Below are 14,454 nucleotides of genomic sequence, written 5' to 3'. Positions count from 1 at the left end.
TCATGACATCTTTTTCAAAAAGTTGGGACAGGAATGGAAGGTCTGAAACTGGTCAATAGTTTTTCAAAATGTTTGCGTCAAGGTTGGATTTCTTAGGAGGCCACATGACAGCAGTTTTGAAAGTGGATGGAAACGTTCCAGTGTGAAGGGATGAGTTGACAATAGTGGTGATTGTGGGAAGTTGTGAGACAACTGGGAAGAGACAGAGGCTGGTATAGGATTGAGCTCACAGGATTTTATTGTCATTTCTTTCAGGATTTCAAGGACTTCCGTTTCAGTCAATGGATTAAAGGAATGGAGAGGAGTGCCATTGAATTGAGGATCAGGATGAGCAGGTTGGAAAGGCATTTTGGTCCAAGCTGGTACGAATATTTTGTACTTTTTTGAAAAAGAAAGAGGAGAAGACATTAGGAAGTTCAGATAAAGTGTAGGCAGAAGAAAGAGGAGTCTTCCAAGAAGATTTGACATGACAGAGTAAGGAGATTTTGTGGATGTGGCACTGAGAACTTGAGAAGAAAAGAAGTTTGTCTTTGCTGATAAGATCATATGTTTGACTTTATTTGTTTTTGGAAGATCTGATCGTGGGCTTTCAGTTTTGTTGATCGCCATCACTGTTTCAGTTGGTGACGTTTGCGTTTTGCAAGTCAAATGTCTTGTGTGTGCCATGGGGCGGGAGGCCTATCAGGGAGCATGCAGGTCATGGGGGGTGCATGTTCATCCAGCAGTTGAGAGAAGACAGTGTTGTAATGTGTAGAGACATTGGTACAGGAAGAAATTTTGGAAAGGTGTTCAGGAAGCATCTGAAATTCTCAAGAACAAAAACTGTGTGGAGGGAAAATAATTGAAAATGTAAAGCAATGGCAGAAAAGAACAGACAATTGAAAGATCAGAAAAACTGGATTATAAAAATAAGAGGAAAAAAGGAAATTTCTAGCACAGAATTCCAATATGGTAGTGATGCTGTTTATAAATCAAAAACACCCTCAATACAAACACTCACATTTACACAGAGTGAAAACTGCATTCACACATACATTACTGATAATATGGATGAGCAAGTCTGATATGATGCTGAGGCTGATATACAAACTCTGCACACACTCACAATTGCTCATTAACTTTATTCACAGCAAGGCAGGTGGCCATCTGTATTATGATCCATTTTGCTGACTTGCGTCAACAACTGAAAGCAAACATACAATTGCAAGAACACAAAAAACAATTGTGAAACCCATGGAGTCACAAAGAGAAAGATGTTTAATCATGAAGAACAAATGAAAGCACCACAGAGAAAAAATTGGTTGCAGTAGATATGTTTAACTGATTTTTTTGTTTTGTTTTTATATTTCAATTTTTGCTTTGTTCCTATGAACTGGGTGAGATCAGAAGCTACACCAAAGCTACCACAAAGTCCTTCACTTTACAAAAATATTCCAATCAATTCTCGAAGATAAGACAGCTCTTGCTATCTGATTCTCTGATAGTACTCTTATTTCCCCCTTCTATCTTGTGGTATCTCTTGGTATGAATCTTCCAGCTTGCCCAGATGCCTTCAATGCCCAAATGAACTTTTTAATGATCTCTCCTTTCTCCTTTTTACAATGCACTGATCACTGCCTGCGATCAAACAATTGTAAAAGAATACAACACAGATCTCAAACTGGGGTAGGAAAATATCAAAATGAAAGAAACTGGTCCCTATCAGGAAATTACCTCATGCAGAGCTATTTGCACGACATAATTTAGGTTCTATCATGAACTTTCCTGTGGTTTCGTTTATTTAATCATTCATTTATTCACAACATATAAAATCTTTTGTCTCATATGACAAATCAAATCATTATCAATAGCCCAAGCCACCAAGAAGTCCTGGGAGACCTGATATATGGATCACTGGTCTGATTGCACTGCAGAGACAATCTCAAACATGAAGAGTGGAACAGAGTGTGTGGCAGGAGTTTCCTTCACCTGACAACCTTTATCCTGTTCAGATTATGCCAAACTGAAGTACTCTAATGTGTGTATAAACTAAACCGCACATGAAAAAAGGAGTTACAAAACAGCTGGCTTTGACAAAATTTGTTATGATCAATTTGAATGGGTAAAAAAGCAGAATTTTTGTTTCTATCTTGTGGTCAAGACATGCCCCCTGATTGCCTCAATCCCTTCCCAGCCCCACCCAGGATCTACGCAGGTTTAACATTTTGAAATTTGAAATATCTGTGTCACAAGTGCTGATGTAGTTTATATGCCATAGTTGAACTTGATCATTTATGTATGAGAATAGGTGTTACTTTTGATTATGGAAAGACAGCTGTGAAAACTACATACTCTCACCCCCTCCTCATGGAAAAGGCATGCAGGCAAAGGTGTTTATGTTAATGACCTTTTCCTTGAGAAACAATCTACCACTTGACAAACTTTTGTAAGACAACACAAAATAAACTAAAGTAAGAAAAAAAAAATCAAACTGGGTTACGTTTGAGTTCTTGAACTGCTACAAAAATATACACGGTTAACTTTAAAAAATATATATATATATAGATGCACACTTTGCCTACAAAAACAAATCATGGCAGTTGTAAAATCAATAAAAACAAAATAAAAAGACTTATTCCAAAAGCATTTTGTCAACATAAAATCTGTGTAGCTCCTTTCAAATTTGAAGTGAGATGCTTGGCAGAAGATGACTATTGGGACAGTTGTCAGGTTGCTCAGTTTCCTGTATGGGCAGTTCTTCATTGTGAGAATCTAGAGTCTGAGATATGAAAGGTTTGCTGACAGACCAACAAATTTGAAAATCATACAAAGATGCACATATGCAGTATGAATGCCTCTCTGCACATGCATTTACAGTTACATATAAAAAGACACATGAATGAACACAGTTGTGTACTGTTCGACATTTATACACATTCATATCCAGATGGCTACCTGGACTGGTGACCAGGTGAAAATCGGAATGGTGAAGACATTTACAGATGATTTGATGAAGCATTCCATCCATTACATTAATGCATATACTGGAAGGTAATGGTAAAAGGTCTGCAACCCCTCACAGCTGAATATATTCAGAAATTGATGCATATTGCTTGAAGCGACTCAGCAGTCTCTCACAACATTCTCTTCACACACATAGACACACACACTACATGTATCTTGCCGACCAGTGCACACACACATAATTAATCGTTTTGGTTTTGGTTTAGGCACAAGTAAAGCATAAATCTATGTAAGCATTGTTAACAAAAAGTTCTACATGGCCACAAATATCTGTGATCATCTCCAGTCTGTTATTGCATCAATCATCTGCCCGCTATCTCCACGTATCTCCTCTTTGCCATGCATCTATCCAATGACACCTACCATGTGCAGGTATCCCAACCAAGAATAAGATAAAATTCTTATGCCAGTGTGAAATGAGACCTGCCACTGAAAGAAGAAAATCTTGGCTATTCTAAACGGAGCACATGTCCCAAAATGTTCTAAACTTTCACTCCTCTGTCATTCACAACCTCTTGTCTATGTTGATGCATAGGTGTCATATTTTGAATGTATTTTACATAACAAAAATTATCACACAGCTGAACTCAAACAGTAATCACCAGTAAAACATTCCAGAACAAATCTTACAACATCTGTCACACACTGAGCTTCCATAGTCTGGCTGTCTTCATGACATTCTGTTATGAAAGCATGAAATTTGATATAAGTAGCAGGATTTTGATCTTTCTTTACCTTGGTCCTTTGACTTGTTTCTTCCATAACCATCCAGTAATGAAGCATCTTCTCCAGATAAAGCCTTTTGGCCTGTCACAGACATTACCTTGAGCACCAGGCATAAACTACACACACCTGCAAACAAAATTCCTCCTTCACCGACAGCATGATCACACTACATTATTTCAAAACAAGAAAGACTCTCAAGATTTTTTCACACCACATTATTAACAGACAATGAAATGAAAAGCAGGTAACATTTCACAACAAACATCTGTGACACTGGGATCACAGTAAATATTCTTTCACACAAGAACACAGAAGAAAGAATCAGCAGTGACTTGGCTGCTGATATCACCAACATGTCCTCATGAGCACAGTCCATCAGACCCCATCTTGCAGCACCGTGGTCTTGAGGTAGTTGCAGTCAGAGTAGAGACCGACACACAGTTCCTTGATGAGGTCCAGAACACTGCGGGCTGTGTGGTCTGTGCGGTGCACAAACCCTATCATGTTCTCCACAGTGTCCTTGAGCGGAGCGTACAGCTTGTTGTTGCGCAAGGAGCTCAGCGCCAACCGACACTGTTTGGCCATGGGCAGGTCACTCAGTGGTGACGTAGGCTGGAAGCGCAACGTCGTTTCACTCAGCACCTGGCTTGACAGGAAGGCAGCCATACTTCGCACGGTGAGGCGAAACCTGTGCCACAGTCAACGCAACAATCACTGCTAAGCAGCACCCCGAATGTTTCTCCATTCCACCTTCCATCAACAACAACAAAGTAGTTTTACCCACAGAACTGTTTTGTTTTTCTGTATGACGTTTTGCTTTCTGAAGGTAATTAAAACTATGGAGTATAACCAGAACCCATGGTGCAACACTCCAACATGTAATGCAAAATGAAATGTCTCCAGGTCTAATACTTCCACAGCTTCAGTTGTCTGATTCCCATGGCAAAACAGTGTCAAAGATTTTGTTGACCAAAAATACACTGTCTACAATTTACAGTCACAGAAACATTAAATCTGAAAGCAGTTCATCACAGAATCAAAACTGAGGTCTATGCTTAGAACAGAATGTTTAATACTTGCTGGGCTGAGAAACAATACCATCTGGCCAAGAGCTCCCTCTCTCTGTCACACACACACACACACACACACAGTTGGAGGTGCTTGAACTCTGTAAAACTGGGCTGCAGGCAAGTACAAAGAAGTGTGCAAGAGTTGTGTGCATGGTGAACAGGGCTGAAAAACACAACAGCACTCACTGTGGAGACAGCTGCGATCGCTTGCCCAGGCCGATGACCCCCAGGAAGCCAGCGGATGACCTGTCCTCGCCCAGCTGGTGAAGCAGGACCACTAGTCGCTGCACAGTCACGATGCACAGAGGGACCGAGGCTCCGGAGTCCAGCTGGTGCAGCCACATGTGACAGAATTCCAGCCACCACAGTAACAGCTTGGCTTCGTTGTCAGCACTGCCAAACACAAAATATTTTGTCTGTTACACTGTCAAAAGCCTGTGGTCAACTTTACCTCTTGCATTTGCAAGACTGAAAGAAAGAAACCATTTTCTGATCTTTTACTTTCCTTGCTGACAAGGTCTGTTCACACTGATAACTAGAATTCAGAAGAGAGTGAAAGTGTCCATTGATAAAAGAGAAACTGGGTGCAAGGTCAGAACAGTGAAAATGCATGAAACAACATTGAATTGGATGATAAAAATGAAACACACATATCCTTATTGTCAAAACTGTAGTTCAGCTTCAGGATAAGGAATAAATTCAATCCAGAAAACACTTTTGTCATTTAAAGTGCAGTGTCAAAATGTCCACTTCACAGGATATTTCAAAAGAGATGGAGAAAAACTTCACTTCTTAGATCAGAGAGTTTTATGGTTTTAATGAGAAACAGAAAAAAGTATGTGGATTATTCTACAAACTGCTGGGGCAGGCTCTTTCACAGGAATCAGGCATAACATTAGGAATGAAACTCTTTGATGGAATTCAGTGAATGCAAAAGAAGCCAGTAAAGTGATGAGATGTTAACAACAAAGGCTCTGTTATCGGTGCAGTCAAGAGGGTGATGAAGATGACACACGTGAGCCCTGACCTGGGGGCAGCATGGGCCGTCCAGTCCAGGATGTCCTCCAGCAGTCTGGCCTCATCCTTTCCAGCCTGACACAGTGGGCGCTTGTGGAGCAGCACTGTGTACAGCAAGAGGAATGAGCCGCTGTTGAGGGCCTCCTTGATGTACTGATCAGCGTTCAGCTCTGGCACCTGGAACACCGCCAGGATGTGTCCCCAGCCACTCACTGCAGGCTGTGCTGCTGGGTCGGATTCTGTCTCCTTGTCTTTGGTAACTGGGGCACACAGGCATTATCATGTTATGTGGGTTCTGTGTATGGCAATTCACACACACACACCTATGCACTCCCACATGCGAAAAAACAAAACACACAAAATGATCACCAGTTCATGTTGTTTACAAAGAAAGGAGATGGCCGTTCTTGGAATAAACCCAACATGCTGATAAGGCCATGACACCCTACTCTAGGTATGATTAAAACATTACTGAGAAGCAAAGAAGGGGAGAAGAAAAAAAAAAAGCTCACATGCGGTGAAGTAGACGTGGATGCATGTTTCGATGACCTGCACCATGTGGGAGAGGGAGGCGAGGCAGCGGGAGGAGGCCTTGATGCAGGGGGTCAGCAGGATGCTGTGCGGCGAGGAGTGCAGCCACTGCTGCAGGGTCTGAAGCACCACCGTGTGGGAGGGCCCGTCAGGGTTACTGTTGTTCAACAGGCTCAGGATCTCCTTCAGCAGGTCCATTGACTCTTCTTCCTGGCATCGCCTGTCTGGCACTGCACACAGTTTGGGGTTGTTGTTTTTTTAATTTATTTTATTTTTTATGACACTCTTGGTAAATGGTACAATAACTAGGTTGTTATTTTAATGTTGGGATATATGGTTTGAATGGGTACATCTTACTTCATGACCGGCCAATTTTTTATACAAGCTTGATAAAAATGACAGACTGACAGCATGAGTGAGTGAGTGAGAGAGACAGAAACCAAGAGAGAAAGACACACACAAACAAAGATAGACATGGAATGAGGGAATATGGAGGGTGGAGAGTGTGTGTATGTATACTGTGAATCCCTTCTAACCACACACGCCCACACTCCTCTCTGGCACATAAAACAACATTTTTTTTTTTACACACACACACAGACCACACCTAACACATGGAGATGTGTACCTGCTGATTCCACTGCCTCCACCTCAGACAGCAGGTTGACGAGGACGGTGGAGAGTACCTCCAGGTCAGCACTGGACAGGTAGGTCACCTGACACAGCTGCTGGGTCACGCAGTGCACGTAGGTCAGACGTTTCACAGACATCTCCCCTGTCCAAGCTGGGCTGGCTGCTGCCGTGAATTGTGCTGCTGTCTTCATCAGTCTGTTCCAACACATGCCAGCATGTTAAGAATCAAGAAAAAGAAGAATAAAAATTATTAAATCCTTTGGCCCCTGTTGGGGCATGGAGGATTTAAGTAAGGCCATTTGTATCCTACATAACAAACAGCAGTTAAAGCAAGTGTACACTCGCTAATCATTGGTGTGCACAACTCAATATAAGAACAGGGAGAGAGTTTGAAGCACAAGATACCGAGGTGTTTTTATAGGATTCTCAGTAAATCTGTAACATCACTTGCTGAAGCCATATACTTTTCTGCAGTAGGAAACTCATTATACTTAACTTTGTTGGAAAAAAGACCAATGCCTCCTCAACCCTACACCTCACCACAGGATTCTTCTTTTTTCCCTCAGCCCCTCCCCCCACCCCACCCACCCCATGTCTGCCCCACATCCCCTCCCCAGTTTGAGTGTGCGGATGCTAAAATCAGTGAATGCATGTATCTAAATCACCTTGTTGTGTATGGGCCATGAATCAATGAGAACGAGTAAGAGTACACACTTCATATTTTCTTTGCAAGGCTTTCTACAAAGGAACTTATTACAGCTGTCAACCACAAGTAATGCTGAAGAAAAAAAAAAGAGTTAATCTGCTGAATCTGATGGTGCTTTTCTTTGTTATATGGTCTCTTTGCCTCATGTTTTTAGTCTCCTTGTGGGGAACATAGTACTACAAATCAATAAGCCCAAATAATCTTTTCCAAATATTCATATGTATGTTCATACGGTTTGCAACCCTTACCACAAATTACAGTGTCTCACCTGACAAATTAAATGGTATTCTGCAATAGGAGAATAGAATAATAAAAGCTTATGGCCATAAAAAAGGACAGTAAAGAAAAGATTGTACTTTGTTATTTCATAGTGGGTTTTTAATGTTCATATAACATCTGCTGGTCAAAATTATGCTTGATTTCAACATTCATTCACAAATATATGTAAACATATACAGAGAATTAAGGATCAAATGGGATATTTCTTTGGATTCCTTCACAATGCAATATTTTTAAAATGATCATGTTGACAGATTAAAAAAACAAACAAACCAGGACACAAGAAATGAAATGCATGCCACACAACTTATTACTCCTTTTGCTTTTCCACAAGGCTATCAAATGTGAAAACATGTGGCTTGATACTGTTTCAGAAATAAAAAAAACAACAAAACTGAAAGCAGTCAGCTGTTCAATGTTGATCACACTGATAATATCCAACTCCTACAAAGAAAATATTTGTACCAGCATAAAAATTTCATTTCAACATTCAGCAGACTAAACCTAGATTTTTTGGAACCAAATATGGCAAGTTTACAAAATACCCTTATGATGAAAGGATAATGTTTCATGTTCATGTTTTATCTGACTGTTTTCCAGAAAGGAAATCCACCAGTGGGTCACGGTATGTGTAATTAAAATGGCATTCCTACTGTGCGACCTTTTTGAAGACATAATTGGACACAAAACAGAAACGCCAAAGAATCGATAGACAGATAGAAAATGCGAAAAAAACTTAGCCGTATGAAGTGTACAAGAACAGGTGTCGAGATGGCTGCTGGAAAAAGAGGGCGCTAGCCAGGGGGACAAAGGGGACGTTACCTACTTCCGGGAGGTTATCGGCCGTAGTACTTTCGTTTTCTCCGCATAGGCGGATAGTAGTTTGCACAGGACAGGAATGTCAGACCCCTGCCGGAGTCTGCACTAGTTGGGTCAAGGTTAAGTATGTGTAATTAAACTGACTGTTTCCAGAAAGGAAATCCACCAGTGGGTCAGGGTATGTGTAATTAAAATGGCATTTTTTCCATCTTTATCAGACATGTCTTTTATTGATGTTTTTATTGACTCTGATTTTGCATGTACTTTAAAAAAAATATAATTTACAGCCCAGTTACAAACTTGCTTTAGTGTGGGGTTGAAAGGAATACAGGGCTATTGTTACAAACACACACCAACAGATGGAAGCACACATGACTTCACTTGTGTATAAGGTCACAACACAACAAACACACAAAAACACACTTCCCCTTTCATCCTTTCAGTCTGTCTATCTCTAATTTTCTCATTCTCATTTCCACTAATCATCACATAATGTGAAAAGATATCAAATGAAAGCACCACTACAATATAAAATGACAAACCAGAGAGCCTACCTGAAGCCGAGGGCAGGTACGGACGAGCGCTGTGCCAACACCCACACAGGCTGACACACCTGTACAAACCAAAAGGAGGCTGTGCGGAATGCCTCCACCGTCAGCCCGGTCCAGTCCAGCGTCTCGGCCGAGCTCAGCAGCTGGGCCACTTCAGGGAGCTGGTGGGATGACACACAACAAACCTCTGTCTTCCTTCAATAGTTCTTACTAGTGGAGTGATGGCCTAGAGGTAACGCGTCCGCCTAGGAAGCAAGAAAATCTGAGCGTGCTGGTTCGAATCACGGCTCGGCCGCCGATATTTTCTCCTCCTCCACTAGACCTTGAGTGGTGGTCTGGACGCTAGTCATTCGGATGAGATGATAAACCGAGGTCCCGTGTGCGGCATGCACTTAGCGCACGTAAAAGAACCCACGGCAACAAGAGGGTTGTTCCTGGCAAAATTCTATAGAAAAATCTACTTTGATAGGGAAATCAAATAAAACTGCATGCAGGAAAAAATACAAAAAAATGGGTGGCGTGGATTATAGCAATGCGCTCTTCCTGGGGAGAGCAGCCCGAATTTCACACAGTGACATCTGCTGTGATAAAAAGAAATACAAATACTATCTGGAAACCGGCGTTCTTCACTAACATGAGGTTTGCCTATCGTATGGACACAGAAGCCAGGTTGGTTGCAGGATACACTGTAAACGTTGTGAACTCCACAGTGCAGATGTGGAGTGTCAAAAATGGATCTCACAGTATCACCATTATTATCAACAGTTATCTTAAGAAAACTTCTCAATATGCAAAGGAATTTGGAGGAATCAGGCTACTGATACAAATGAAATGATTTAAAAAAATTAGCAAGCCACTCTACATACTGCAAAATTAAACAAAACTCAACACTTAACTTATTGCAATGTACTGTTAAGCATCATGTTACTGATTAGTCACAACAGATATCTGTGTGAAATTTGGGCCTGGTCTCCCCAGGGAGAGCGTTCACCTTAATTAATCAAGCATAGGTTCCTTTTCCAGTCTGCATGTGAACATTTGCATACCACAATGAATTTTTTTCCCTTTCTGCCATGGACAATTCTCATGTTATTAAATGATTTCTTTTACATGCATCCTTGCAGTTCCTCTGAGTGGAACAGAGATGTTCAGGGAGCAGCAGGAGGTCCTCCTGAGGGGCAGGGACTGAGGAGGGTTCCTTGCTGGACTGGGGTCAGGGCTAGCAGCAGGGTTTTAATTTGGACCGGGGGGGGGGGATTTCCATCATCTGAAAGACAACCACATTGAGCCATGCACTGTCCAGTCATGGCACAGGGGGCTCTCAAACGTAAGGATCCCCCTAAAGGACTCACCTCTCTGACAAAGGGATCCCCCGAAAGGACTCACCTCTGACATAGGGATCCCCCTAAAAGGACTCACCTCTGACATAGGGATCCCCCTAAAGGACTCACCTCTGACATAGGGATCCCCCTAAAGGACTCACCTCTCTGACAAAGGGATCCCCTGAAAGGACTTACCTCTCTGACAAAGGGATCACCCAAAAGGACTCACCTCTGACATAGGGATCCCCCTAAAGGACTCACCTCTGACATAGGGATCCCCCTAAAGGACTCACCTCTCTGACAAAGGGATCCCCTGAAAGGACTTACCTCTCTGACAAAGGGATCACCCAAAAGGACTCACCTCTCTGACACAGGGATCCCCCGAAAGGACTCACCTCACTGACAAAGGGATCCCCTGAAAGGACTCACCTCACTGACATAGGGATCCTCCTAAAGGACTCATCTCTTTGATGTCCCGATCCCCTTAAAGGACTCACCTATCTAACATCCTGATCCCCCTAAAGGACTCACCTCTCTGATGTAGAAACGCCTCCCCCCCGCACCCCCAAAGGACTCACCTCTGACGTACAGACCCCCCCACCACCACCAAAGGACTCACCTCTGACGCAGAGACTCCCCCCCCCCACCCTTCTAAAGGACTCACCTCTCTAACGTAGAGAACCACACACACACACACACACCCAAAGGACTCACCTCTCTGATGTAGGGATCCCCCCACCCACCAAAAGGACTTACCTCTCTAACGCAGAGACCTCGCCAAAGGACTAACCTCTCTGATGTAGAGACCCCCCAAAAGGACTCACCTCTCTGATGTAGAGACCCCCCCAAAGGACTAACCTCTCTGATGTAGAGACCCCCCAAAAGGACTCACCTCTCTGATGTAGAGACCCCCCAAAAGGACTCACCTCTCTGATGCAGAGACCCCCCAAAGGACTAACCTCTCTGATGTAGAGACCCCCCAAAAGGACTCACCTCTCTGATGCAGAGACCCCCCCAAAGGACTAACCTCTCTGATGTAGAGACCCCCCAAAAGGACTCACCTCTCTGATGCAGAGACCCCCCCAAAGGACTAACCTCTCTGATGTAGAGACCCCCCCAAAGGACTCACCTCTCTGATGTAGAACCCCCCCCCCAAAAAAGGACTCACCTCTCTGACGCAGGGATCCCCCCACCCCCCAAAAGGACTCACCTCTCTGATGTAGAGACCCCCCCCCAAAGGACTGACCTCTCTGACGTAAGGATCCCCGTAACACTGCACCAGCAGTATCAGCAATGCGGCCACCAGTCGATGGGAAACCTGGGGGTCGTGGTGGGCCCTGAAACTGGTGATGACCTCTGACCACCCCACCTTGGGCAGCACGTGGCCAATCAGCTGGAAGCAGGACGGGGCGCAGCGCTCCTTCAGCTGTGGGAGAGAACACTCTGCATGAACTGGGGTGGGTTGGAGGGAAGGACTGTGTGTGTGTGTGTGTGTGTGTGTGTGTGCGCGCGCGCGCGCGCGTGTGCATGTGTGTGTGTGTGTGTTGCAGGAATGAACCAACCAGCCAGCAACCAGGCTGTGAACAGACATCCATAATCCATGGCCAGTAACAATGACAACACACAGATGGACTTCCAACAGCCCAGTTCAACCTTGATAAATGGAACAAATTCAAACTGACTTCCATGTTTTGTTGTTGTTTTTAAGGGCAAAACAGACAATGTGAGCAACAAAAGGTGATGTGAAAACAGTCTTACATAAGTCATGGTTTCCAACAACTGCAAATCAGGCTTCAGCTGTTCCCAGGGCAGCTGTGAGAATTCCCCCACCAGGACATCGGTGACGTGGGGTGGCGTGGAGCGATGGGACAACTTCACCGTGCAGTGCATCAACAGAAGAGAGAACACACAGCTGCTGAACTGAGGGGCTGTGTCTGGAGGACAGAGTAGGAACACAGCATGATGGTACAGCAACACAGGGGCTGTGTCTGGAGGACAGAGTAGGAACACAGCATGACGGTACAGCAACACAGGGGCTGTGTCTGGAGGACAGAGTAGGAACACAGCATGACGGTACAGCAACACAGGGGCTGTGTCTGGAGGACAGAGTAGGAACACAGCATGATGGTACAGCAACACAGGGGCTGTGTCTGGAGGACAGAGTAGGAACACAGCATGATGGTACAGCAACACAGCAAGCGCCAGTTTCTGTGATACGTATGTTCCCTTCATTTCAGGATTTAGAAAAGAGAAAGAAGTATGAAACAGGGTACTTACTTTGGAGACTTATGGCAAAGCTGCTCATTACAGTACACTAAGATTGTCTTATACTGTTGTGTACAGAACTGATGTGAGAAATTGTCTGACCCTGTATACACTATAAGGTGACATCTCTAGTGACAGGTGTATAACAGGTGAGTTTGGGGTCAAACCCAAACACATATATACAAGTATTTATCACCTGCAGGACAGTGTTTTGCTTGCAGAACACGCACATCATGCAGCAACTCACCGAGTAGTGCCTCACATATATCTCAGTGCCACAAGGCTGGTCATAACTGTCAGTGCTATTGTGCTTACCATTTGATTGATTTGAAGTTTGTCACAGAGAGGATATATGTCATTCACTACACAGTCACTGAGCCAGAATCAGAACATAATTTACACAATTCTTGCACAAAAACTATCCACAATCGAAACTTTCTTTATATAGTTTATACACATGTCCATGTCACAATCATCACGTCATATGTCACACAAAGGTGACACGTGCGCGACATACCTTGTAGCAGTCATGCTTGTTACTGCATAAATGTACACCATAATTTTCACACTTGCACTTTAATTGTTCATCACCCACTATCTGTCCTTCTGTAGTAGCAGTTAATTACCTCTCTCCCTGTTCATTCAGTCGTAAAAATCAAAATGACCATCTGATAAAGCGTTGTAATATTCATCATGAGAAAACTGTTCAGAATCCAAGTTTCTACACATTCCATTTTCTGTGTATGTGTGTTCAGTCAGCACTGTCATGCCTGCACAGTACACAGCAAGAATGTAGCGGCGGCCACCTTCCCATGGCCTATAGCGTGGGAGGGGGGTGTCTGGCATCCATTCCACTCATAAACACTGCCCCACTAGTGACCCAGTCAAGGACAGAAGACGACGCGCTGATGATACGACTCGCACAAAGTTCAAAGCACTAACCACGAGCTTCCGTGCCGTAGGAAGGAAAGGGGGAATTCTCTGCTGCATGGTTTTCCAGGCTCTAGGAATAAAGGGTAAGATTCCTGTCAACTGGAAAACTGTGCTGCAGGGATGAAAGAGTCAGGCATGTCATGTATCATGTTGTTGCCTTGGGTGTGTGTGTGTGTGTGTGTGTGTGTGTTGGGTAATTGTCCACTTTTGTTTCACCACACCTGATGCAATTTCGCTATATGCGATAGTAAAATATAAGTCATCTTATCTCACCTTACGCTCCAAGTCAGGAGAACAGAATAACATTCTTAACTCTAGAGAACAGAATCACCATCCACCTTGTGTCAAGGGACTCGAGCCCTGTTCCACATACTTGCCAGAGTGGTGTGTGTGAACATCAAGGTGGACTTGAAGGACTCCACCATGCTGACAGCCACCACCGTGTCCCCCTCTGTCCAGGGCTCCATCATCTCCACAACACTGGCGCCGTGAGCAGGGGGAACATTGCAGGGCAGGGGCTCCATCCATGCCTGCCAGGCGTTCAGCTGCTGAATCCATACCAGCTGGATCTCTGTGGGGACACACAGACACAGCATGAC

General features: G+C 43.7%; 1 protein-coding gene across 1 annotated transcript in view; it reads right to left on the bottom strand.

Annotated features, from left to right (window-relative positions):
* Positions 1–1,104: 1,104 nt before the first annotated feature.
* Positions 1,105–14,454, bottom strand: part of LOC143284475 (ectopic P granules protein 5 homolog) — a 65,671-nt gene continuing 52,321 nt past the window's right edge. The window contains exons 38-46 of the mRNA XM_076591146.1: positions 14,229–14,426; positions 12,416–12,591; positions 11,904–12,083; positions 9,339–9,496; positions 6,976–7,175; positions 6,329–6,577; positions 5,827–6,076; positions 4,986–5,192; positions 1,105–4,417 (exon numbers count right to left, since the gene is read on the bottom strand). Coding sequence (XP_076447261.1) covers positions 4,105–4,417; positions 4,986–5,192; positions 5,827–6,076; positions 6,329–6,577; positions 6,976–7,175; positions 9,339–9,496; positions 11,904–12,083; positions 12,416–12,591; positions 14,229–14,426 — 1,931 coding nt within the window. The 3' untranslated portion in view covers positions 1,105–4,104. The remainder of the gene's footprint in view (positions 4,418–4,985; positions 5,193–5,826; positions 6,077–6,328; positions 6,578–6,975; positions 7,176–9,338; positions 9,497–11,903; positions 12,084–12,415; positions 12,592–14,228; positions 14,427–14,454) is intronic.

Source organism: Babylonia areolata, chromosome 8 (genome assembly GCF_041734735.1).
Source record: "Babylonia areolata isolate BAREFJ2019XMU chromosome 8, ASM4173473v1, whole genome shotgun sequence".
NCBI classification, from domain to species: domain Eukaryota; kingdom Metazoa; phylum Mollusca; class Gastropoda; order Neogastropoda; family Buccinidae; genus Babylonia; species Babylonia areolata.
Note: the sequence above shows the minus strand (reverse complement) of the source record. Positions and strands in the feature narration are given on the sequence as shown.